This window comes from Procambarus clarkii, chromosome 52 (genome assembly GCF_040958095.1).
Source record: "Procambarus clarkii isolate CNS0578487 chromosome 52, FALCON_Pclarkii_2.0, whole genome shotgun sequence".
Lineage (NCBI taxonomy): Eukaryota > Metazoa > Arthropoda > Malacostraca > Decapoda > Cambaridae > Procambarus > Procambarus clarkii.
The window spans coordinates 3,530,633-3,557,719 of NC_091201.1; the positions used below are offsets into that span (position 1 = coordinate 3,530,633).

At 42.3% G+C, this 27,087-nt stretch overlaps 1 protein-coding gene across 1 annotated transcript in view; it reads right to left on the reverse strand.

Moving 5' to 3' along the window:
- Nucleotides 1-3,673: 3,673 nt before the first annotated feature.
- LOC123763703 (Structural maintenance of chromosomes 6) overlaps nucleotides 3,674-27,087 on the reverse strand; it is a 129,701-nt gene continuing 106,287 nt past the window's right edge. Inside the window, exons 19-25 of the mRNA XM_045750994.2 lie at nucleotides 22,378-22,565; nucleotides 22,027-22,192; nucleotides 20,918-21,031; nucleotides 20,027-20,121; nucleotides 18,389-18,542; nucleotides 12,376-12,500; nucleotides 3,674-4,775 (exon numbers count right to left, since the gene is read on the reverse strand). Coding sequence (XP_045606950.1) covers nucleotides 4,724-4,775; nucleotides 12,376-12,500; nucleotides 18,389-18,542; nucleotides 20,027-20,121; nucleotides 20,918-21,031; nucleotides 22,027-22,192; nucleotides 22,378-22,565 — 894 coding nt within the window. The 3' untranslated portion in view covers nucleotides 3,674-4,723. The remainder of the gene's footprint in view (nucleotides 4,776-12,375; nucleotides 12,501-18,388; nucleotides 18,543-20,026; nucleotides 20,122-20,917; nucleotides 21,032-22,026; nucleotides 22,193-22,377; nucleotides 22,566-27,087) is intronic.

Here is a 27,087-nt window from a genome sequence, read left to right on the forward strand (position 1 = left end):
GTCTTCCACACTGGTATGACACTCAAATTCAATTAATTACCTAGCAATCTGTTGTCTTCCTACAAAATATATATATAAAAAAAATTCTACTTCTTTTCCATGGAGATGAACTAAGACTTAAGAATTTTCTATATGATCTTGAAATTAAAAAAGTTGGGATGGAAGATACTGGAGGGCCACGTACCAAATCTACACAGTAAAATAACAACGTACTGGAGTGAACGATACGGAAGAAAATGCAGAATAGAACCAGTGAAGAGCAGAGGTGCCATAGGCACAATCAGAGAACACTGTATAAACATCAGAGGTCCGCGGTTGTTCAACATCCTCCCAGCAAGCATAAGAAATATTGCCGGAACAACCGTGGACATCTTCAAGAGGAAACTAGATTTATTCCTCCAAGGAGTGCCGGACCAACTGGGCTGTGGTGGGTATGTGGGCCTGCGGGCCGCTCCAAGCAACAGCCTAGTGGACCAAACTCTCACAAGTCAACCCTGGCCTCGGGCCGGGCTTGGGGAGTAGAAGAACTCCCAGAACCCCATCAACCAGGTATCAACCAGGATGAAGTGCTTGAAATGTTTATCTAACAGATGCAGGTAGCTTTCAATATGAAGAGATGATAATTAGGCAAAATAGAGATACTGTACTGTACTGATAATACCCAACCACTTGGGCTGGACTGTAGAGCAATGGTCTCACTTCATGCAGGTCAGCGTTCAATCCCTGACCGTCCAAGTGGTTGGACACCATTCCTTACCCACCCCATCCCATCCTAAATCCTTATCCTGACTGACAAGTGCTATAAAGTCATCATGGCTTTGCGCTTTCCTCCGATAATTAATATTAAACAAATGTACTGATAAACTGGATGTATAAAACAGGTAGGTAACTGTATCATGCATTTCCAGACACAGTTGTCTGGAATAGTCTAGTAGTAATACTGGAATCGGGTACTATCCAGTATTTTTTTTTTAGGGGAGCACCTTGATGCTCTCTGAAGCTATCCTACTGAGATGGCTCCCAACTACTAGGTCACACCAGCTGTGTTGTTCAGCTGTCCTACTAAGGACCAGTTCCAGAGCCTGTAAATGCAGGAAGCAGTTGACACTGCACTTCACCAGGAAAGTATCCAAAAGTCAGTGGTTACCTTGAGGTGCTTCTGGGGCTTAGCGTCCCCTGTGGCCCGGTCATTGACCAGGCCTCCTGGTTGCTGGATTGATCAACTAGGCTGTTGGATGCGGCTGCTCGCAGCCTGACTTACGAATCACAGCCTGGTTCATCAGGTATCCTTTGGAGGTGCTTATCCAGTTCTCTCTTGAACACTGTGAGGGGTCGGCGGAAGCGTGTTGAACAGTCTCGGGCCTCTGATGTTGACAGAGTACCCGTTGCACCTTTGCTCTTCAACGGGGGTATTCTGCACATCCTGCCATGCCTTCTGGTCTCATGTGATGTTATTTCTGTGTGCAGTTTTGGGACCAGCCCCTCTAATATTTTCCACGTGTAAATTATTATGTATCTCTCCCGCCTGCGCTCAAGGAAATACAGATTTAGGCTCTTTAGTCGGTCCCAATAGTTTAGATATTTTACTGAGTAGATTCTAGCAGTAAAGGATCTCTGTACGCTCTCCAGGTCAGCAATTTCTCCAGCTTTGAAAGGGGCTGTCAATGTGCAGCAGTATTCCACTCTAGAGAGCACTAGCGTTTTGAAAAGTATCATCATCGGTATAGCATCTCTAATGTGAAAAGTTCTTGTTATCCAACCTGTCATTTTTCTTGCACTTGTGATGTCTACTTTATTGTGTTCTATAAAGGTTAGGTCTTCTGACATGAGTACACCCAGATCCTTTACATTGCCTTTTCATTCTATGTTATGATTTGCCCAAGTTTTGTACTTGGTTTCCGTTTTTATATTTTCATATGAAACATATTTTCAGTGAAACAGATGACAACAAAGAAATGAGTGAAATATTGAGGAATCAATATGACTTTTCAGCGAGCCACTAAATCCATGAATTCTTCATGGATGTGATATCAACATCAAATTTTGAAGAAGTCATAGACAGTATGCCTATGCACTCTGCACCAGGCCCCTGATTCTTGGAACTCCATATTCATCAAGAACTGTAAAAACCACTATCGCAGGCCATTCTTTGGAGACAGAGCCTAGATACAACCCATACCAACATTTTCCCTTGACACTGCCGCTGATACTAAGTGTAGTATCCCTGGATACTGCCATTGAAAAGCAGAGGTGCAATAGATATTCTTGAGAGAGGGCTCTATCAACATCAGAGGCCCAAGGCTGTTCAACACGCTTCCAATACACATAAGGGGCATAACTGGCTGACCCCCTCACAGTGTTCAAGAGAGAACTGGATAAATACCTCCAAAGGATACTTGATCAACCAGGCTGTGATTCATACATCAGGCTGCAAGCAGCCGTGTCCAACAGCCTGGTTGACCAGTCCAGCAACCAGGAGGCCTGGTCGAGGACGTCGAGCCTAAAACTCATAGCAAGGTAACCAATACGTACACAAATCCACAGGAGCCGTGATGAGGGTTTAAACCTATGCGCTGGGTGTTCTCAAGTGCACGCTCTGGTCAACTGCGCCACATGGTAAAATAATTGCAACCTGGGGTGCTACAACTATTGCACCTCTGCTTTTCAACAGGGATATTCTACACATCCTGGCATGCCTTCTGGTCTCATGTGATGTTATTTTCTGTGTGCAGGTTTGGGACCAGCCCCTCTAATATTTTCCATGTGTAAATTCTCCTCCCACTGGCCTGTGTTTGAGGACGGGCTAAGTCCATTCCCTGCACCCGCCAAACTCCATTTATGAATAAAAAACTGCTTACATACGACAACTGATTACGTATGAACACTTCCGGAACAAGTGCTTCGCTGACGACTTTTGTTTGAACCAATGCCGTAAATGCTTCACCCACATACTACAAATGCAATTAATCGCCAGCAGAACCTATACACCTAACCTAACAAATGCCTAAATATGCACTATATGCTAATATATAATAATATTAATTTATATTTGAGAAAATTCCTGTTTTGAATGAACAGCATGTTAAAATTTATGAATGCATCAACAGTCGACCATGTGAATGGTTGACCATTGGATGGAATGGATTTGATCTGAGGACGGGTTGCCTCCCAAGAATGTAAGCAAACAAACTTGCACTCGTTTGCCCCACAAGTTGGGGGAAGGTGGGAGCCGGGGCTCACACTGTTCATTAGCTAATGCCATCAGTTCTGTTGCTGATGCAGATTTTAAAGAACGTCAGTTGTAAGGCTCCCAGATCATTAGCAAGCTGTGGCAGATCCTAGTCCTTTTCTGCTAAGTGCCAGTCTTTCTTGAACTTTGTCCTGTGTGGCCATTTGTTGTGCATTGCTTTGTTACTATGTGGACCTGGCTCTTGCTGTGTTTGGAGCTGCATTTGGAGGTCAAGTGCAGCTCACAATCTACGATCTTGAGCCCTGTGGGAAATGCTGATCCTTGTAATCATTGAGAGTTGTTTGACCATTACCGGTATGTTCTAACTGATGTAGCATGTGATCACCATTACCCATATGTACTGCTAACTGATGCAGCATCTGTCATCACAAAGTATATTCATGTATTAACATTTGTGTATGTTGGTAATATAAACACATTACAGCTTGTGGATAATACTTTATATTTCACTGATCAAATTATGAAACAATAAAGGGAATGTATACATGGAATGAACACAAAAGAAAAAAAGAAAATAAGGGTCAAAATGGCTTGCATTGACATCTTGCAGCTAATTAGCCCAATGATGAGGCAGGCTCTCCACACCTCATCTAACGACTCAACAACAGATACACAGACCTTGTACACCCACTCATCAGTGTTTCTGTTGTGTTAACAATGATTTGGCCATATAAACACAATGCAACAAACATCACGACAAGCTTGTATTCTGTAGTTAAATGTAATACAAAAGTATAAGAAGTACAAAATCCTTATTATTATTTTGAATTCACCAAAATTCATCTGCATTATAAAACTTTCATAGCATTCATACATGCTTATAGGGTATTTCAGAGCAAATGATCCAATGACTGACTCCAGCATCTCAGATGATTCTTGCATTTAGTTTAGCAGCAGGAATTTCATTCCTATTTATAGTTCAGCCTATGAATAAGATGAGATGGCACCAGTCACTTTGAGGTCAAAAGTGATTGGTGCTCATTATTTCAAGTGGCCATAACTGGCTTCTACTCATCTGAAGCACAACAAATAATTTAACATTGAATTAATTTCAGAACGTATTAACCCTTTTGTATTTCATAGATACAACACATTTGTTAATTTAAAATAGAGTAACTATTGTTTCTCTATTACAGTATCCTTTTAGAATACAGAACATAAAACCAATTATCGACAAATATCAAGTTTGACTAATATCAATTATTTCCAGGCTTTATAGTCCTCGGCTATAACTTCTTTCATTTAGTTAACTAGAATCTTTCAAACCTTGATGACTGAGGTTGAAAAAAAAAAAATTCATCCTTATACAACTATACCAATTTTTAATAAGATGAGCAATGGCTTGGATGTATACTGGAGACACAGTACCACTGTCCACAACACCCTCATATATACCCTTGTTTTAACCCATACACCAACACACATCTGCACACAAAGAATTATGGAAGATTTGATCATGCAAAATGGGGCTTCTCACGTTTCAATTCCTCGTCTTTCTGAATCGTTTCTTTCGGGGTCAGGCATTCTGTAAAAAAAAATATCCAGTCAATTAACCGGATAAGAAATGCATGTGATATAAAGAGGAATTAGTAAATTTTGAAATATGGAACAAAAATTGGGAACCATTTTTGACCATGGAGCCGGTCGGCCGAGCGGACACCATGCTGGATTTGTGATCCTGTGATCCTGGGCTCAATCCCAGGTGCTGGCGAGAAACAATGGGCAGAATTTCTTTCATCCTATGCCCCTGTTACCTAGCAGTAAAATTGGTACCTGGGTGTTAGTCAGCTGTCACGGGCTGCTTCCTGGGGGTGGAGGCCTGGTCGAGGACCAGGCCGCGGGGACACTAAAAAAAAGCCCCAAAATCATCTCAAGATAACCCCCCCTCTCACCTGTATACCTATCCTATCCTATCTTTTATTAGAAATCCATTAACCCTTCCACTGCATGACACAGCTGGAGTTGATCACACTAATTATCCGTTAACTGCAACATGGCTGGGGTCGTTTTTAACCACTGTGCTGCGCCAACCGAGAAAACTTGGTAGATTGGAAACTGCGCCAACCGAGAAAACACCTTTTGAATATTTGGTACCCATTCAAAATGTGCGCGCGGTAGGTTGTGTACGAAATGGACTCTTAGGACCTCCAGCGAGAGGCAGCCATCTTGGAAAAAATTCCCAGAATCCCCTAGGGCTGCTGGCTGGGTTAGTACTGAGTGAGCAACCATGGGAGGCGCACGTGCCTCTGGCTCCCAAACACCTGTCTGACGGGTGTTGAAAGAACACGCTCTGTCGGTGAAATTCAGACCTTATTGTTTGAAGAACATAAGGGTCATGATATTGGTGAAGCTAGGCGCAATAAGGACCTAACACAAAGGTCGGATGCAACTGATACAGCACCTATGACAACAATATAGCAAGCGAATCCAGTTGTGGCTCTTGAGCGCCACGCTTGCACACCTATGCCATCTCCAATTTATATACAACATACATAGACAAATCATTTCCTGGTGATGATGCATCTGATACAAGTAGCATAGATGAACAGTGTTAGCGGCTTCCATGGTAGCATTTTCCATAGATATTTTCAAGAATAGCCGAATCTCTTCCAGAATGCCTGAATCTCGATGTCCGAATCTAGAACGACCGTGGACATCTTCAAGAGAAAACTAGACTGTTTTCTAAAAGAAGTTCTGGACCAACCGGGCTGTGGTGGGTATGTGGGCCTGCAGGCCGCTCCAAGCAACAGCCTGATGGAACAAACACAAGTCAAGCCTGGCCTAGGGCCGGGCTTGGGGAGTAGAAGAACTCCCAGAACCCCTTCAAGCATGTATCTCTTCCAGATTGACTGACACTCTTTGAGAATGACAATCTTTTCCAGTGTGGAACCTTACAAAGCGATCTTTTCAAGAGTACCTTACAAATTGATCTTTTCCTATAATCTTTTCAAGACTACCTTATGATTTACAAGCTTGGCTACATACCACCTACAAGTATTAAAGCCAAGGGTGTTCGCGAGTGCATTATTTGCAAGCACACAGAATGAAAAAACGGGAAGCGAAAATCTATCTTATCTGGTGCAACGAGAGCGAAGTCGCGCTGTGTACCATGGACTACTTTGTTGATTATTACTCACTTCTGAAGTGCTGAATGTGTAATACAGTGTGTTACTTTATAGTGTGTGAAACTGTACATATTGTGTCTTTAGTGAATTTTTAACAAGTAATATTGCAACAATAAACATTTATTGTGGACACATTACTGACACATGTATCACAGTGCCATGGAACATTATGAACGTTCTACTGTATACATATTGTAAAGGACACAAATATGCATCATATATGATTAAAAACAAAAACAAATAAAACTGCAATAAACTCACAATAAACGAGTGAGAGTTTGTGTGCGCCGAGTCACAAACTCGGTGCATCACAGTGGTTAACCCATCACAGTGGTTAACCACTGTGATGGGCAGAGCGTATTGTGAAATTTTCCCTGTGTACATAAAATCAAGTGTTTCAAAAAAATCATTTTTTCTTTGTAAAATGATAAATTCCCTTCCCAGAACTATGTAAAAATAAATACCAAATTCCACTTACTTTGGCTGTGGGGACGTGGACAAGGTGCGCTGTGACGAAGCTCCCAGACACGGTCGCACGGGCCATTCAAGCACCGGGTGTTGCCACAAATTTATTTTAAATTATTTGTTCTATGTATTTCCAATGCAGTTATAATTGTTGTTTTATCGTATGATGCATATTTGTGTCCTTTACAATATGTATACAGTAGAACGTTCATAATGTTCCATGGAACTGGGATACATGTGTCAGTAATGTGTCCACAATAAATGTTTATTGTCGCAATATTACTTGTTAAAAATTCACTAAAATTACAATATGTACAGTTTCACACACTATTTACACAGTAACACACTGTATTACACACTCAGTACTTCGGGTGAGTAATAATCAACAAAGTAGTCCATGGTGCACAGCACGACTTCGCTCTCGTTGCACCAGGTACAGATGGATTTTCACTTCCTGTTTCTTCGTTCTGTGTGCTTGCAAATAACGCACTCACGTACACCCTTTGCTTCAGTACTTGTAGGTGGTATGTAGCCAAACTTGTAAAGCATAAGGTAGTATTGAAAAGATTACAGGAAAAGGTCAATTTGTAAGGTAGTCTTGAAAAGTTTGCTTTGTAAGGTTCCACACAGGAAGAGATTCAGCCAGCCTCAAAGAGTGTCAGTCAGTCTGGAAGAGATTCAACTATTCTTGAGAATATCTATGGAAAACACCACCATGGAAGCCGCTAACACTGTTCATCTGTGCTACTTGTATCAGATGCATCTTCACTGAACGCAGAAAATGATTCATCTATGTATCATCTATATAAATTGGAGATGGCATAGGTGGGCAAGGGTGGCACTCAGAGCTACAACTGGATACGCTCGCTGTATCGTTCTCATAGGTGCTATATCACTTGCATCCGACCTTTGTGTTAGGTCCTTATTGCGCTTAGCTTCACCAGTATCATGACCCTTATGTTCTTCAAACATTAAGGTTTGAATTTTACCAACAGGGCGCGTTCTTTCAACACCGCCTTGGACAGGTGTTTGGGAGCCAAAGGCACGTGCACCACCCATGGTTGCTCACTCAGTACTAACCCAGCCAGCAGCCCTAGGGCATTCTGCAAATTTTTTCCAAGATGGCTGCCTCTCCCTGGAGGTCCTAAGAGTCCATTTTGTACACAACCAACCGCGCACACATTTTGAACAGGTACGATGAAATAAAAAAAAAGAGTTTTCTCGGTTGGTGCAGTTTCCCATCGACCGAGTTTTCTCGGTTGGCGCAGTCCAGTGGGTTAAAGAAACGTGTAAGATTTAAAAGTCCTGTTTGTACACGGGGCTAACATTTGCAGCCTCAGGTGTCCAGTAAACAGATGCTATCTTGGAAACAATTTTGGGCACCCTCTCCTAGGTGTGAGGCTTCAGTTACTGAGAGGGTGACCACATGCTGCAGCAGCTCACAGCACTGCCATGCAGCTTGTGCCCACACCATCATTTAATAACCACAAAATAAATAGCTGATTGTTTTGCAATGATAGTGTAATAGTAGACCGTGTCTGTGATAAAGACTATACACAAGGTTCAGATATCATGAACACAGTGCTGGTTATGATGTTCACAGTGGAAGAGACAGACATTAGCAGCACACAGCCGCAGTGTCGTGCAATTAAGCATCATGAATTGGGTTCTAATGTTTTAGAAAATACACTTGTGGAAAATGATTCATATTCATGATTTGGTGACAGCAATCTAATAATAATAGCAGTATTGGAGACATTTTGCTGCACAAGATGGCATCACCTACTGGTAGCATGTGGTGCTATGTTGTGCTGGGATTTTATAACCACACCCACCAGAACTGCTTACCAGTTATAGTGCATAAAAATGTAGACAGTTATATGTAACATGTGTACATTGTGTCTAGAAAGTTAACTTGTTTACATGATGTAATAACAAACATCTATGTTTTATTAATCAAAGAATACAGTGCTACCTTTGTTTTCAAATTTAATATGTTCGTAGTGATGGTTCAAAAACCAAAATAAATTTTAACACAAGAAATAATGTAAATTGAATTAATCCGTTGTACACTTCCAAAGATATTAATTTAAAAATACATCTTATAAATACTTCTACTCATTTTGTACTACAGTATGTACAAGTATATCTTACCTTTATTGAGAACTCTTGTTGGCATATGAAGATAGTGAGGAGGGGGGGGGGAGGGAAGAGAGGTGGTGTGATAGTATTTGGAAGGGGAGTCCCCTTCCATTATGACATCAAGCAGTGATGACATCTCTCACATTTTACAAGCATACCACTAGGACCTGGTTGTGGCTCACTGCTTGCTTGTCTTACTAAAAATCTGTCTACAGACACTTGTTTTTCCCTACGTTTTAACACTTGTCTGTAGCGAGACATCACATTGTCACACGATGAATGATCTCTTGTTTTTTCCTCTATTGTCATCCTCACAACTATTTTCTTAGGTTGAACTTTACCACTGACTTTCTGGGAACCCATGGCATGATATATAATAAGAACTTTTATGTTCAGAAACCAAAAATGCAGAAAACTATGAAATTCTTCACAAAGAACTCAAGCGAGGTCATCACTAGGCGGGAGACACTGGTAAACTGAAGCGTGCCAGGTGCTCGGTGGGTCCATACGTGTATCAACAAACTCAAGCACCAAGGCAAACCTTGAATTTGAATACAGAGTCAAATTTTTAGAAGAAATTGAGCTCGAGAACCAAAAAATTTGAAAAGAGGGGCATTCGAAACCAAGGCACCACTGTACTGTTAATGGAACTCATATTAGTGACAAATATATATATATAATTCCTTCATATGATAAGTTGGATCACACAAGTGGACCACACAACAAGTGAACCATATGAACCAAACACCAGCCAGAGTGGACCACACAACAAGTGAACCATATGAACCAAACACCAGCCAGAGTGGACCACACAACAAGTGAACCATATGAATCAAACACCAGCCAGAGTGGTCCACACAACAAGTGAACCATATGAACCAAACACCAGCCAGAGTGGACCACACAACAAGTGAACCATATGAACCAAACACCAGCCAGAGTGGACCACACAACAAGTGAACCATATGAACCAAACACCAGCCAGAGTGGACCACACAACAAGTGAACCATATGAACCAAACACCAGCCAGTGGTTCACACAACAAGTGAACCATATGAACCAAACACCAGCCAGAGTGGTTCACACAAGTGAACCATATGAACCAAACACCAGCCAGAGTGGTCCACACAACAAGTGAACCATATGAACCAAACACCAGCCAGAGTGGTTCACACAAGCGAACCATATGAACCAAACACCAGCCAGAGTGGACCACACAACAAGTGAACCATATGAACCAAACACCAGCCAGAGTGCACCACACAAGTAAACGACTGTGTTTCCATGATTTTAATTTACCGATTTGTGGGACCTAATCTTTTATTAATCTTTTGAAGATTAATTTAAAGGCTGAAGTGTGAATAGCTAGCTAATGTCTTGAACTCTTCTTATATACATTTTCTGTGATGAGACAAGATGAGTGAGGGTGAACAGATAAGGGAATATTGTACTGTAAACCTCACTTTACAGTGAGGTTTCACTCACTTTTGTCTGTGTCGTCATAATTCAGTGACCCATGACTTTGAAAGTTTCAGATTAATAAATCATTTCTAAAACCAGTGTTTTAATAGCTCTTCATTATCCTAATTAAAGTAAACTAAATAAAACCAAAAATATACTGCAATATGATAGGCATCTGCTATTTGAGAAATTATTCATGTTATTGGCACAAGAACTCCAGTGTGAGTGGACGGGTCTAATCCGTGTACACCCAGCACCATACATGTTTCGTTTGATTTCGTCGCCACAGTTCAGTGACCTACAGCTTCAAAATAATAAAATAAATCAGTTCTAAAATAAGTATTTTCTATAGCTCTTATTATCGTAATATTGTTGCTAAACTAAATATATAACCCATAAATATATAATTTTATGTAAATCCAATATTTGAAAGAAATTTATGTTACTGTATCTGGCTTAAACACCAGCCTACTGTAGGGTGTATAGACCTAGTCTGCGTTCATACAGTAGGCACCGAGTGCAATTAGCTTTGTCTGCGAGTATCGTGTTTGTCCGCCAGTAGAAGAATAATCTTCGAATTTACCATTTTTTTACTACAGCTGTATTGTTATACAACAAGATGTCTCAAGGGCTTGCTAATAGTGCCTTATTAGTGCCGAAAGTGAGTCAATATTTTGCAAGAACTAGTAGCAGAAAATCAACCAGCACAGCCGTACCCAGCACTGGTACAACAGCAGCCAGCACCAGCTCAGAAGCAGCTGAAGTAAACACAGCAGCAGCAAGCACCAGCAAAGCTGATGCAAACATCTAAGAACATTGTGTGTGGAGTGTACAGTACAGTTAGAATAAGTGTTAAATTTAAGTACATAGTGTTAGTGTTCAAATTAAGGTTGCAGTACAGTAATTTTAGTGTAAAATAGTTTTCATAAACTGTATTGTAGTACTCAATATACAGCAGAACTACTTATCAATACAGTGCTAATGGCATAATACAGTACAGTACATATTTACTGTACAGCATTCACAACTCCATGAGAAATCAAGATGGACATTATTCCAACAATAAGGTAAATAACAACTGTAACAAGTTGCTATTTTTAGTAGAGTAGTAATATATAGGTACAGTATATAATATGATAATACATTGTTATTGTTTACAAGAAAAAAAAAAGACTGACACAAACGCCTCCTGAAGGTCACCTCCAGAAACGAATCCAACCCTGCAATGCACTGGGGTTGGTCCCATATAGTGGGTTGAATGGAGGTTGTACTGTACGTGTATACCTATATTCTATGCGTTCTGTGATACAACTATTATTACTGACAGCCCAATCTGTAATGCTAAACTTCTAAGGGTATTGGTTCTCTACTCAGGGTCTTTCCCCAATGATGTGTTAAAAGTCATTCAAAAATTTTGCCATCAGGGAGCTACATGGCCCAATACATGGGACCTTCCTTGCACCACCATATGTGGAGCCGGTCGGCCGAGCGGACAGCACGCTGGACTTGTGATCCTGTGGTCCTGGGTTCGATCCCAGGCGCCGGCGAGAAACAATGGGCAGAGTTTCTTTCACCCAATGCCCCTGTTACCTAGCAGTAAAATAGGTACCTGGGTGTTAGTCAGCTGTCACGGGCTGCTTCCTAGGGATGGAGGCCTGGTCGATGACCGGGCCGTGGGGACATTAAAAAGCCCCAAAATCATCTCAAGATAACCTCAAGATGCAAGTCTGCAAAACTACTATAAAAAGGTATTCTCCAAATATCACGCAGACAACTCACATTTTCATATCCAAACTAAATGGTTTCTCTACAGGGGATACCTAATTACTCAAAATTACAGTGTACTGTACAGTACTTGCATGTAGTCTTAGTTAACAATTAAGTCATGCTTAGCATTTCATAATGATTAAAGAGAAAAAATACATAAATACCTGAATATATAAATATTTGGGTGAGCAATAGTGTCTATGTCAAGTGGAGTCAAGAAGATATACTGAGTCTTGCACTTGGCTGCTTTGATCATCATAGTCATACTTTGCTTCCTGGACACTATATCCTGCGGGATCATAAGCATATTGAAGAACTTAATTGTGTACAATAAAATAAATCACACATTAAACACAAAATAAATTACATCATAACAAACAGCTGTATTCATTGAAGTTAAACCTGTCATACAATAATGATAATTTAACAACAACACCTTTTTTAGAGGTGGTCTATAGATAGATAATAATTAATGTTATTAATTAAGAGAAAAACAAATCTCAATATGGTAGACAGCACATAAAATATTTATAGCACACAAAGTGTAACAGTAGCCTTCAGAGCAAAGTCAAAGTATAGAAACAAATGTCTTATAATATACACCACATTTTCCTCTCGAGTATCCTCAACACTTGGGAATTCTGATCCCCCCCCCCCCTTCACACTCCCCCTCTAAATAAATGCTTAAAGTCTCTCAAAGTCCTGCTCAGCCATGCTAAAATAGCCTAAAATATTCTATTAATATTTTCAAAGTTCTGTTTCAAGTTATAACTAAATTTGGTGTAAAAATAATTTTTATATAAATGTTCTTGAGAATAAATGGAAAAAACTAGCGTAGAATGTAATGCAATGCCAATTTCTGGGCGAGCCCTGGTGGTTCCCTCAAGTCATCTTGCTAAGATAGCCCCTAACTGGTGTTAGTTCACATCAGCTGTGGAGCTCAGTTCTACCTACCAGGGACCAGAGCCAGAACATGACTTCCTCACAGAGTTGCAGGAAGTAGGTGATGCTCCACCACCTCATCAGGGAAGGCACCCGGAAAGTCAGCAAACCGATAGAAAAAAGAAACCGTAGCCTCACAACCTGCCAAATGAACTCCCTCCACAATGTAAACAAAGTACTGGTATTTAAAATGTGTCTAAACAAGCATGTGCTCCTTTGCACCACCCTTCCCACTCGTTTGGGGAGGGAGGGGGGCTGGGGCCCACATTGTCCACTGGCTGGAGCAGTCAGTCCTGGAGCAGATACAAACACAATATATCCCCAACGGACAACCTGGAAGGGAGGTTGGGGCGGAGGGGAGATCAGGGAGCCACTGGAGATCACTCAGAAATTGGCATTTCATTACATTCGCTGCTGGTTTTCTGGGAGGAGCTCTTTGAGGCTTCATAAAGCTAACTACCAATGGAAAAGAAAATAGAGACTCATCAGGGAGGAGGAATGGCAAGAGGTCAAGATGAAGATGAGACAGCAGGCTGAAACACACGACCCAATGCAACACAAGGGATGACAAGGTCCAGGAACATTAACCCAGTACCAGGCCACCAGTACCCTGTTTAAACACCAGAACCCATGTTCCCGAATATCAATCCAGGACATGTTAGCAAAAACAACTGGAAGAGCGGAGTCCTCACCAACATCATGGGCATGAGAGTAGACTAAAGGCTGGCTAGATTTTATATCATTGCGGACAATCTGGGAGACATGAGCCTTGGAACAGGGAACCAAGGAAACAGGATTGATCCACAAAGCATTCACCAAGGCAGAATCTGTGGCCTGAAGGTAGCAGAAAGGAGTTGCTACATGAGCCTACAGCACATGATTCACTCCCTGCCTAACCAAGCATCGATAACCAAAGGACCCTTTTGGATGCCAGCCAATGCATTCTTTGCAAGAAAAGAGCTGGCTGCAAACAAATAAAATGCCCACTGGGGTCAAAAGAACAAAAACTCTGCCTCTAGAGGAAAGCATGAAGCTCCCTGACCCTATAACTGGAAGCCAAGTCTAACAAAAACAGAGCTTTCGAAAAAGAATCCTGGACCAAAGGGGGGGGGGGACATCATAAATCTAGAAGAAACCAAGTGGGCTCAATCGGTGCATGAGCAGCCCAGAGGTGAAACAATGAATAAAGCTTACAAAATGGATCTGAAGATATATTGATGCCAAAGGCAAGCAACAGCGCTGCACAGTGCTGCCAGTGTTGCACAATAAGAGGCGACTTGCGCTGTATGGATACCGGAATACCATCTCAAGCAGGGATGGCGGTTACCAAACCAACTATCTATTTTCACAGCGGAATTATATGCCTTATATCAAGCTCTCTAAATCATCACAACATTACCAGTTGGGATATATACAATCTGTAGTGACTCCAAGAGCGCGATTCAAGCAATTACGTACTCTTCGAAAACATGCAAGGAGATTGTCTACCCATGCCTTCAACTTCTTCACAAACATCAATTGAACGGTTATGACACCTCTATCCAATGGGTCCCAGCACATTGTGGTATTCTCCATAATGAACTTGTAGACCAACTAGCCACAGCGATGCACAACATGCCTCACCTTACCCATCATCCAATTCCCCATGTTGCACGTAAAGGAGCCTTCAAAGATACCATCTCCCAGGATTTTGCAACAAACTGGAAAACGTTATGCTCACCTTTGCACTATGGGTCCATTAAAAAGAAATGGGAAACTTGGAAACATGTCCGGTATAAAAGCAGAGAAATTGATGTAACGATGACCAGATTAAGGCTGGGACATACCAAACTAGCAGCACACAGCTCTAAGTACAGAACAGACATCAATGAACTCTGTACTCACTGTCAGATGCCTGAAACAGTTGAACATTATCTCTTGCACTGCTTCCGACATCATAGTGCCAGAGTAAATTTCAAACAAGTCTTTATCGCACTTAAAATACCCTTCACCATCGAGCATATATTAGGAGGTGGTGACCACTCGTTACTAGAAAAATACCAAATAGTCAAAGCACTGGCTAAATATCTCCAGTCGACCAACAAATTGGGTCACATCTGACCCGCGCCACAGTTATACCTGGCGCCACCAACAGCTAAACACAGACAACTGCCTCGTCACAGCACCAAGGATCAGCTGACGCCATAAACACAACACACCGCCCTACGGTGCGGCAAGTCTCCCTACAACACACACCTGTTTTAATCACCGTTCCTCTATCTACAGCACAACATAACAAACACCTTGGTAGCTCCGATCATCCTCAACATAAACGCGTCCACCAACATCAGTACTGGTGCAGTCATCGGGAGGACAATCCCTTCATGCAAACTGCACCTACTATCAAGAAGAAGAAGAAGAAGAGGCGACAATATTCAGCGTTAAGTGCCGATCAAGAAACTACCAAGAAAGAATCACATGTTCTGCAACTGAAGAGCAACAATGAAGAGAAAGAAAATGGCAAAACGAGTGTCAAGAAACTTCCCACTGCTGCTGAGAAGAGAACCACAGGTGGGACACCCTCAAATTAGCCACCTGTTTGCTGTAGAGATGGCAATAAAGACACATTGAAAATAAAAATAATAAGATGGCAATAAAGACCAAATGAAATTGTGTAGAGCACCAAACCTTGAGAATCCAGAAGTAGAACTACTCGCAGTTTCCAGTAGCTCCAAGGAGCAACAGACCAAAGAGAGCTCCCCCATCCACATGTTCAGAAAATGAAGCACTCGGTACAATCCGAATGGAGCCGGAGCACAGGTCTTACAGGAATTTGAAGCCTCCTTAAGGCATGCCACTTGGCCGCAAACTACCGCACCATAGTGTGTGGCCACCAAAAAGGAGGTCACCAATGATCCTGAGCAGCCTGGCGAGTGCTGGTCACAAGCTCCAACCCAGAGCCAAGGCACCCGTAAAGACGCTGAGTGAGGGAAAAGAGGAACATATCATGGAACTGAACCCTGAAAAGCCCATAGAAGCCAGTGACACAGCAGTCACCAAAAGGCAAATGGGGCTTGCACCCAGCAGCCGTGATGGTGACGAATGGCGTGGAACCAGAGAAACCAGAACAGCCCCCAAAGTCACAGCCTGCCCAGCGGAAAAACCACGTAGGCAAAGTTCAGAAACTCATGCAACTACTCAAGTAAATGCCAAGTCATCCAGGACTGTCTCAACACCAGCAGGCAGTAGCACTGCAGCTGAAGCCAAGCTGCTGGAGGAAAGGAAAGCAACACAGACAAACGCCCACATGAGGCCCCAGCCAAGTCCAAACCTGGTCCAGAATCAACTGGACTTCTGCCAGGCCTCCCAAGATAGCCAAAATCACCCCAGCAAATGTGGGAAAATAAAGCAGACGAGAGAAGGGACGAAGCCCAAGAAGGGGCAAACAGTCCCAGAACTGCTAAAGGGCTTTCCCCCACAGTTGTCCTTCATGCCCACTACCCCTGAAGAAAGGGCAGAGTCCAGGGGAAAAGGCAGCAAAGAAGGGGCTACAGGTAGGATCCAGAAGCCACTGCAGGAGGAATAGGCTCGAATGCTTCCATTCCCAACCCGAATGGGGCAGCCCCCGAAGTCGCCCGGGACAGGGGGGAGAGGGGAGAAGCTGCATGGACAGGCGGTGAGGTGTTTGCTCGTTTCCTTAAGTTATATGGCAAGTTCTGCCTCCCCGTTTGGTTTTTGGTAGCATTTTCTTAACAAGTGGGGTTTGTTTTGTTATGCACAACCTTTCTGGGTGCCAACATCGGTCGATCGCAGACATGGAATGCCCCCAACCACATGGGAACTTTTATAGGCCATTGCTCCCTTTGCCTCGATGAGGGGGCCAAGTTCTGGATCGTGGTCCCCGGTAAGCTGAACTCCAATCGACTGATGCCTCAGACTAATATAACACACATCAGCCTGATAGCTCCAGGGAGTTGTAGGGGCTCCCTACTAAAAGTATTGCTTTTCAAATACAGGTATTTTAAGAATTGCTCGTAGCAGTGATGCAGAGCATAGAGAATTATGTCCTCCAAGGGTTTGAGTGACCTTTCGCGCTCTCCGCAAAGGTCACTCAGCCAACCGAATGTGCGCGCTGCGTTTTTATAGCTTAAGCGTAAAAACAAAAATGTGTATACTCTTTTTACTCTTCTGACCTTAGTTCTCATGCTACGTATTTCATTTTGGTACCAACGTGTTCGCAATAAAATTCTCTAGAAGAACATCAGTAAAAAAAGTCACGAAACGTATAGGGATACCAGCACCAAATAAATAACTACGAAGATGACTCGCCGTGAGCGCCCATCAGCAACAAAATGTTTTTACTCTTGGGATTGTAATCACCTCCACACTTATTCTACAGCGTTAATTTTGGTATCAATGGACTCGCAATGAAATTCCCAACACGGTGATATGAATATAAGCGTAGAATAATGATGCGGCCCGCCCGCAAGAGTGTGGGAAGTGGTGAAATTGTTACCCGGTATCGGTGACGGGACGACGCACGGCGCTTTGAAAGTTTATACTTATTTCACTCTCATGACATTAATTTTCTATGTACGTCATTCATTTTTGTGTCAATGTGTTCGCAATAGAATGTTCTATGTGCCCATAGGTAAAAAATATCAACAAAGCGTAAGTTAGAATAGCGCCAAATATAAAACAACGCTGGAACATATCAGTGAGCGTCAAACACACACGAAATGTTTTTACTTTTGTTATGTTTGTCAAGTTTATACACGTTGCACACAGTTATTTTTGGTTGTATATTGATCGGAATAAAATTCCCTAAACAGACATATGCATATAATACATGATATGGGGGAAGCATTACCAGTATAAACGGCTAAAGTCACCCACCTGCAACCCGTTTGGGACAAAATACCATTTGATCGAAGTTATCCACACCTTTCATGAACTTATTGTACCATGCAGCCTAGTGGTGAGAAAGAGAGCCTCAAAGCGCGCAGTTTGAAACAAACCCAAAGTAAATCGGATAAAAATTGAATTTTATACAAATATTTTAAAAGAGGACTCAACTTTATGTCCACTATGCGTTAGCGTTAGACGAAACGGGACGCGCCGGCGCGTCCAGATAGCGCGAAAGTGTTAATGCAGTAACAGAGCATAGAGAATTATGCTCTTTAATTGTTAATTTATCTTTACCAATAAACTTTTTATAGGAATTACAGACAACTATTTGAAATATAAACCACTCACCATAAAAACATCAAACTCATCCAAAATCCTTATAGGGGATTCAATGACATCCCAGAGAGCAATGATGAAGGACACAGTTGAAAAAGAGCGTTCTCCTCCTGACATCATTGCTAATGTCTGCTGTGGCATCCGCTTTTTATCCCGATTTCCAGAGCTAATGGTTTACAAAACCTCAATTAAATATTGGAATTTAAATATAATCATCTTAAGTAAGCATTAAAAACAATTCCCCCCTCATCTCCCACAAAATGTGGGGATTCAAAGATGCATGGACTGATCATGCAAATGGGATATGGTCAAAACACATACAAGATGGTTCCACAAAGCTTGATTTGTGATTGTGTAAACCATACATACATATATATACACACACACACACACATTATATTTTATATTATAAAATATAAAAGTCGAGGAGGTTTTTCTACTCCTCGACTTGTAGTAACTTAGTCCAACAGGCTGTTGGTTGAAGTGGCCTGCAGGCCCACATATTCACTACAATCCATTTGCACCGGCACTTCATGCAAGAACTTATCTAAAAGCTTCGTCGAGATATCCACCTTTGTTCCGGCAAAATTTCTAGTGCTTGCCGAGAGATTATTTAACAGCCATGGACCCCTCCGAGTGTTCTCTGATTGTGCCTATGGCACCTCTACTCCTCACTGGTTCTATCCTGTATTTCCTTCTGTATCTTTTACTCCAGTACATTATTCTACTGTGCAAATTTGGGACCGGACCCCTCCAGTATCTTCCATATATATGTTATTTTATACCTTTCTTGTCTTCTTTCCAGGGAGTACATCTTGAGAGCTTTGAGACGGTCCCAATAATTTAGATGATTTATCGTTTCCATGCATGCCGTATATGTTCTCTGTGGTCCCTCTATTTCAGATATCTCTCCTGCTCTGAAAGGGGAAGAGAGTACTAAGCAGCACTCAAGACGGGACACCATTTGTGATTTAAATAGTATTAGCATTGTTGTGGGATCTCTGGATTTGAAGGTTCTCATAATCTATCTTATACTTTTCCTGGCTGCTGCTATATTTGCTCGGTTATGTTCACTAAATGTCAGGTCGTCAGACATCATAATTCCCAGTTTCTTTTACATGTTGATTTCCTTCTATGAGTAGGTGAGTAGGTCTGATTGTGTCCTGTATCCTGTATTTCACTGACGTTCAAGTTCAAGGCAAGTAATTATCAAAAGAAGGCATCAAGCAAGGCAAGCCAAGGCAAGGCATCTGCGGGCTGCTTCAAGCAACAGAATGTTGGACCAAGTTATCACACGTCGGGGAACAGAAGAACTCTCAAAACCCTGTCCAGGTATGCTCCAGGTATGTAAGGCAAAGCACGGCATGGCAAGGCTAGGCTAGATGATTGGGTTAGGTAAGGTGTTTGGGTTAGGGTCGGGTAGATAGGTTCTAAAATCAGTTAGTGAACCATCTTGCATACGATGTAACTTATATTCATACAAAAACAGATTTGAAATGGCAACACACATTACTGTATCTGAAAACAAACTATCTCATGACACGGCCTGTGTGTGGGTTTTACACCATTAATTTTTATATACACTTTTTATCTTAAACGAATAATAAAATAAGTACTGTACTTGGAACAACACTACAAATAATAACTTACTTTGCACTTCTGACTGAATCTACATCCTGTCCACTTCCCTTTTTGAAAACATTCAAAGATAGGGTCTGGTTTTCAAAGTCAAACATCAAGTCCCCCTGAAATGTTATACAGTAACAAATAAAAAATATCTTTTACTCTGCTATTTTTAAGACAAACCTATTATTTTAAATATCATAGTAGTATCCAAAAGTACTGCCCTATACATAAAATACTATATAATAAAACAAATGTGTGTGAATGTATATCTACTTTCCCCCAGAAAGTAGATACTGTAGTTATATATAACATGTGTATGCAGTGTGATAATAGCAAAGAATATAATATTGTGTGCAGATTAGGGACATGAGTGTATTTGTGTTTATCAATGATCTGCACATTTTATTACAGCAACTTCTCAAATTACACACTACTGCATAATACAATGCAAAAAGTAGGGAAAAACTAATCTGATACAGTACTGAAATAAGCCAATATAAATACACTTGCTGAAACTCTTGGTGCATGCCTAGCACGGGCAACCTCCTTGGAGTCTCGTCTAACAATGCTAATGAATCGTAATGTCCTCTAGATACTTATTTTTTCCTCTATACACAAAACTACATAAAATTTTAACAATATCAAAACAAAATTTATTTTTTCTGAATTTTTTTTGTTCTTTTGCATACCAGCTGGTATGGTATGTCACATAATTGAAGTATACAGTGCAAGGTTAAAACACCTACCAAGTTCTTCATTCATATTTGATTATGTGGTGTGACAAACAAACCCTAATTTACAGTATTCAAATCGCTTATGAACCAGATATTTATATACAGTAACTGGAAATCCTATGTGAAAAAGAAGCCATGAATAGAACCCAAGGAAACATAAAACAATTATTTAAATACTTACAACGAGGTTGCGAATACAGAGAGAAGCTTTGAAATTGGATTTTATCATTATGGACAAAAATTTCCGAAACTTTTTGAAGTGCTCCTGTCTTTCTGCAAGGCTCTCCGATATTTTCTGAAATTTATAAAATCAATACAGTACTGTATAAGATACATTTTTGTACAGAGGCTTTATAGACTAAAATATTTACCCGAACACTAAGATATGATGATATACTGTACCTCATAATATAAACAATATTGCACCAGTATTATGAAATAGTGTTCTAAAATACACATATATAATTATATGACTTCTACTATTGTACTAGTAAATTTTATTTTTATATATACTGTAATAAAATAACCCTAGAATCTATCTATGTAGCATGGTGATGGTGAGCAAATCTATTCAGTTTCATGATATGATTAGTTTATATTACTTCTACTGCTAATTGTGTCATCATCCTAATTTTGTGATTTAGACTGTCTTTACATTATCCTCTTTTGAATTCTAAGCTAAATGTGACAAACTTTATGCCTACAGTGTAATGCTTTATTTAGATTGTTATACAGTACACCTGCTTAGTCTAGCCTGCATTTAAATGATGTGTATAAGTTGTTACCAATTAAATTTCTGATTATGGCAATGACAATGTCTTTGTGCCATTCTGAGTACTCAGAATGTACTGAATACTTAGTACATTCTTTATCAATGTACCACTCCACAAGGTACATTAATATGGCAATCACAATCAATGATTTCACACAACCCAGTCCTGCATCATGATCCTCAATGTGAAGAAAACTGCCTTAGATCAACATTCATGGCTGATGAACAAATCCACAAGGGCCGTGACAAGGATTCGACCCTGCGTCCAAGAGCATCCCAGATGCTGCCTTAATCGACTGAGCTACGACATGGCCAAAAAGAGTTGAAACCGAAGTTCTACTGAACTTACTGGATCCTGCAGTCTCTCAGAGAGACAACCCAGGATTTTACACAACTCCCCCATGCACTTTCCTTATTTATTCATGGCTGATGATCGAAAACAACTGGTTTGTTACACCATCATCATTCATACGTATATTTTGCACTATACTGTACAGTAAAAAATATTTGACACATACCTTTATTAAACTATAATGTGAATCCATTTCTGCAGAGACTTTAGCATATCTTTCCTTGGTGTCTTTATATCTTTGTGCTATTTGCACTGGGTCACCACAATTAGCACTTTCCTTATTTAGTCTAGCTAGAAGACCATTGTACTGGCGTTCTACTTCTTCAACGCTCCTGAAAAAACACAAATATTATCATCTCACATTCTTTAAACTATTGTCCATATGTAACATGATAAATATTTGGTACAAGTCAGCATCACATTGCTTTTCTTCACAAGAAATGGTAAACTGTTACATAAGAAATGATCTATAAGAATACAGAAAAGTGTAGTGAAGAGATGAAAGCAGTAATCTGACCTGTTGGTGTTTATGCGCGGTTGAAAATTAGTAGTATTTTGCAACTCTTTCTCTACATCATCACTTGCTTTCTTTAGCTTCTTCTGTGCCTCAATTCTGCCTTTATTTAATTCTTTTTCCTTCTTTTTGTACATTTCACTGGCCTGCAGGTTTTTGTTGACATTATGTTCAGTCAGGTTTAATTTCTCCTGAAAAGTAACATCACTGTCAGTATAATATACCATATTTTAGGTATATTTTGGGTATATATATATTTTAGGTATAATAATTTTACACATGAAAGGAGGTTTTCAATACAGGTTAGTGATTATTGAGGGCTTGCTAAAGAATTATGAAGAAAGAATAATTCAATTGGAACAAGAAAATGAAGGTCTCAAGATTGAGTTTTCTAATTTATTTATTTATATATACAGGAGTTCTTACATTCTTATACAGCCACTAGCACGTACAGCATTTCGGACAGGTCCTTAATCCTAATTTTTCCCGGAATATGACCCACCAGATCGTTTAACAACCCATTCACGTTTCGTTTAATTAACTCAAATCAACACAAATTGCTTAACAACCCATTCACTGTTGGAGGATATTTGAATTTTTATTCACTATTGATTTTAGGAGGATAGACAAATACTGTATGGGAAAGAATAAATCACCCCTTAACCCTTAAACTTCACTGGCGCACATGCCCACACACACACACACATTTTATTTATTTTATATAGTACATTTATAGAGGGTATGAATGAATGAATGGATGGATGGATGGATGGATGGAGAGAGGACCTTGCTCAAACTTGAACTTGCTCAAACACTTTCCTTTTTTTTGTGCTACTAGCAAATCCTACAACTTTGTCTAAATGATCATAAACGTAACTTGAAAAATGAGAAAATAAAAAATAATTATAATTTGAATATTGAAAACTTTAGATTTTCAAATCAGCAGCAAAAATATAAAATATCACCAATTGTTCATTAGGTGTTGTTATGCTCTCAGAATAGCTTATGATCTTTATTTTCATAGATTTAGAATATAAATTTTCAGTTTAGTTCACTGTAAAAAAAATCGTCAATGAGGCATTCGAAATAAGCACCAAATTTAGACAAAAAACCAGCGTTGAATGTAGAGAAACGCCATTTTCTGGGTGATACCCGGAGGCTCCCCAGAGCTATCCAGGCTGACATGTAACTATTAGCTTTCTGGCATCAGCCAAAGTGCATGGAGTTCTTGCCTACCAAGGACCACAAGCCAGAACCTGGCCCCCTCAGAGAGAGGCACGAGGAGCAATGGCCTACAGAAACCCCCGTGTGTTTGGGAGCATTCTATGTCTGCCATCGACCGGGTCTGGCACACAGAAAGATAGGCATCTAAAACAAACCCCCATTTTGGTGAAAATATTGCTACTGAAAGCCGAACGAGTGGACAGAACTCTCCAACAAAAATTAGCAAACGAGCATGACGCCATCACGTTGCCTCGCTGTTTTCTGCAAACCCCTCCTCCCCGGGAGGGGGAGGGAAACCCCCAGACCCTCGTGCCGGCAATCCAAACAGCAGTTCTTAGGCTGGATGTCAAAACACGCGAAAACACAACTGACCAGAGGGAGGGAGGGATGCCGGGGAGCCTTCCAGGGTCTTATCTAGAAAATGGCATTTCATTACATTTAACGCTGGTTTTCTGGGGGGAAGCTCCGTTGGCTCCCCGGAGCTAACTACCCAAAGACAAGGAAAAATACAGGGACTCACCCAGGAAGCAGTCAGTCCATACTCCTCAACGCGAAGTGGAGACAACTGGCTGCAACTGCCAACTCAATGGAACGCAGGTTCTACCAGGTCCAGGGACATTGACAAGGTAGCGAATGGCTAGGACCCTGTTCGACCTCCAAAAACCCAATGCCTGAATGTCAACCCAAGACCTGTTGCCAAAGACGGCAGCCAAAGCAGCAAGCTAACGAACGTCGTGGGCACGGGTATGGACCGCAGGCTGGCAAGTTAATAACCCTGCGCACGATTGAGACTCAAGCCCAGGAACAGGGAAGGAGGGAAACCGGGTTAATCCAAAGCGCATCCCCCGCCACCGAAACCATTGCGCATAAATGACGACAGAGAGCCGCAACCAGACACAACACATGATACACCGCCAGCCTGACCAATCAAGCATCAACAACCAAAGGACCCTTCCTGAAAGCAGCACATTCGTCGCCAGAAAAGAAAGACATGGTTGCAACCGAACAAACCTACCACCAGGACCGAAGGAGCAGAAACCCCTGCACCGGAAGAGAGCATGAAGCTCCCCAACCCGACCCCCAAGAGGCCAATGCCAACAGGAAAAAAGAGCCTTAGAAAAACAATCCTGAACTGAAGGGGCCACAACAGAGGAGAGAGAAAAGAGAACACCCAGTCCAAGGACCATGACGGCTCAGGAGGCGTATGAGCAGGCCGGAGGTGAAACAAAGCACGAGACAGCTTGCAGAATAGGGTAGAAGTAACATCAATACCAAACGCGAGTTGCAGCAGCTCTGCCAGCGCCGCACGATACGAGGCAACAGTATTATGTCCAGGACCGTCATATAAGATGCGGTCCTGGAACAACTAAGAAAGGTTGTCACAAGACAACCCTATCAGAGACCGATGTACACCTACGCAGTGATAGGAAAAACTGGAAGGATCGCCAGGAAACTTCATACTGCCGCCAAGACGAAGCACGCAGGTGGGAGACCAACAACGAAGCCACCTGCACCCCATACAAGTGATGACAGACTCGATACCAGCCTCGTACCAGGCTGGACCAATCTGCTGAAAGAGGCAGAGCCACGGGAAGACCCTCGGGTTCGGATACCGAGCAAGCAGCGCCTGAAACCAAGGCTGGGCTGGCCACCAAGGAGCCAGCGGTACAACTCTTCCCTGGTAAGTCTCCAAGCGAGCCAGGACCTGGAGCAACAGCTGAACCGGGACAAGAGGTACAGGTAACCCAACCTCGCCCAGTTGACGAAGCATTGAAGGCGTTGACCCCGACGGCCTCGCAGTCGGGAAGGGCACCACGTATACCAGGAGACGCCTTGACCAAGCCGACGCGAAGAGATCCACTTCCGGAGGCCTGAACGACTGGCAAAGCCAACTGAACGAGTTGACGTCGACCGTCTATTCCGCGAACAGAAGAATGAACCAGGACATTGGGTACCCCCCTGAACGTAAACCGCCAGGAGATCCAAACCGCGAGAACTCAGCAGATGAGTCACCCGAAGCGACCAGCCCCAAAGTGCCAGGGACCATGTGGAACCCCCTCGGTTCAGACAATGAACCACTGGGGAACAGTCTGAATGGAACTGGATCGTCGAACCGCGAGTGACATGAATCCTCCGGAATGTCATCCACACAGCCGCGAACTCCTGCACCGTGCTGTGAGACGGGAGGACGGACCCCACCATTCCTGACCGGCCTGATGAGCACTGGTCACAAAGCCCCCAGCCAATAGATGACACATCCGTGAACACATCGAGTGAGAGCTCGGGAGGTGCCAAGGCACTGAACTCTGAAAAACCTGAAGAGGAAGCCGGTGCAATGCCCCCGAAGGCCGAACTGCAGAAGGGTCGTCCCCGAAGGAACCAGAACAGCCGACGAAGCCACACCTGACCCGGCAGGTAGACCATCATGGCAAAGTTCAGGCTCCCGCTCAAACCCTCGAGCAACTGCCACGTGACCCAGGAGTCCCTCAGAAACAGACGAAGGCGGGAATGCAGGCGAAGTAAAGCCACCAGAGGAAAAGACAAGGAAGTAGTCCGAGCATCTACACAAGACCCAGCTAAGACCGAACCTGAGAGGGAACCAGATGAGACTTCCGCCAGTTCACCAGGAACCCGAACCCGGTGAGCTGGGAAAGAACCAAATCCCTGGTGAGCAGACACACGGACTGGCTAGGAGCCCAAACCAGCCAGTCATCGAGTTAGGCCAGAACCCAAACAACTAAGAGACGCAGGCAGGCCACCACGACCCGAGTAAGGAATGTGAAAACACGAGGCGCCAGATTCCAACCGAATGGAAATCAATGAAAGCTGTAACTTTGATGCCCCATAACAAAACCGAGCCAGTCCCTAAACCTCGGATGAATCGGGACATGCCAATATGCATCCTTGAGGTCCAGACACACCATTCAAGCGCCCGGCTCCAACAGAAGACGGACCTGAGACAGAGTAGTCATCCGAAAGAAGGGGCAATAAACCCATAGGTTCAGACAGGACAAATACAGAATGAACTGGAGGTTTGTGCAGTCCCGTTTCGGGAACGGAAACGGGTGGGAAACCCACCATAGAGACGAGGTCATTTAGACCATGCCCAAGCGAACCCACTCTGAGATGACTTGACAGAGTGCAGGGATCTGAGCCTTCCATCTGAGCCTCCCTCCACTCAAGCGCGCGGGAACAACAGAAAATATGGCAAGCCTCCAGTGAGAAGAGTGGGCAGTGTGCTAACCAGGACGACAACGGAACTTCATAGCGAACCCAGTACGGATACGAAGATACATACACGAAGGAACTCAGATCCATCACAAAAGCACAAATCTGGTCATGCAGAAGGTAAGCCGCAAGGGCTTCCCACACCAAATGTGACAGGACCCGGGAAGCCGAAAACCTCCAGAAGGGACCGAGGAACCAATGGGATCACGGAACCAAACCCGGGGAGGGGTAAACGCCAAATCCAATTCCTACGAGGAGGGA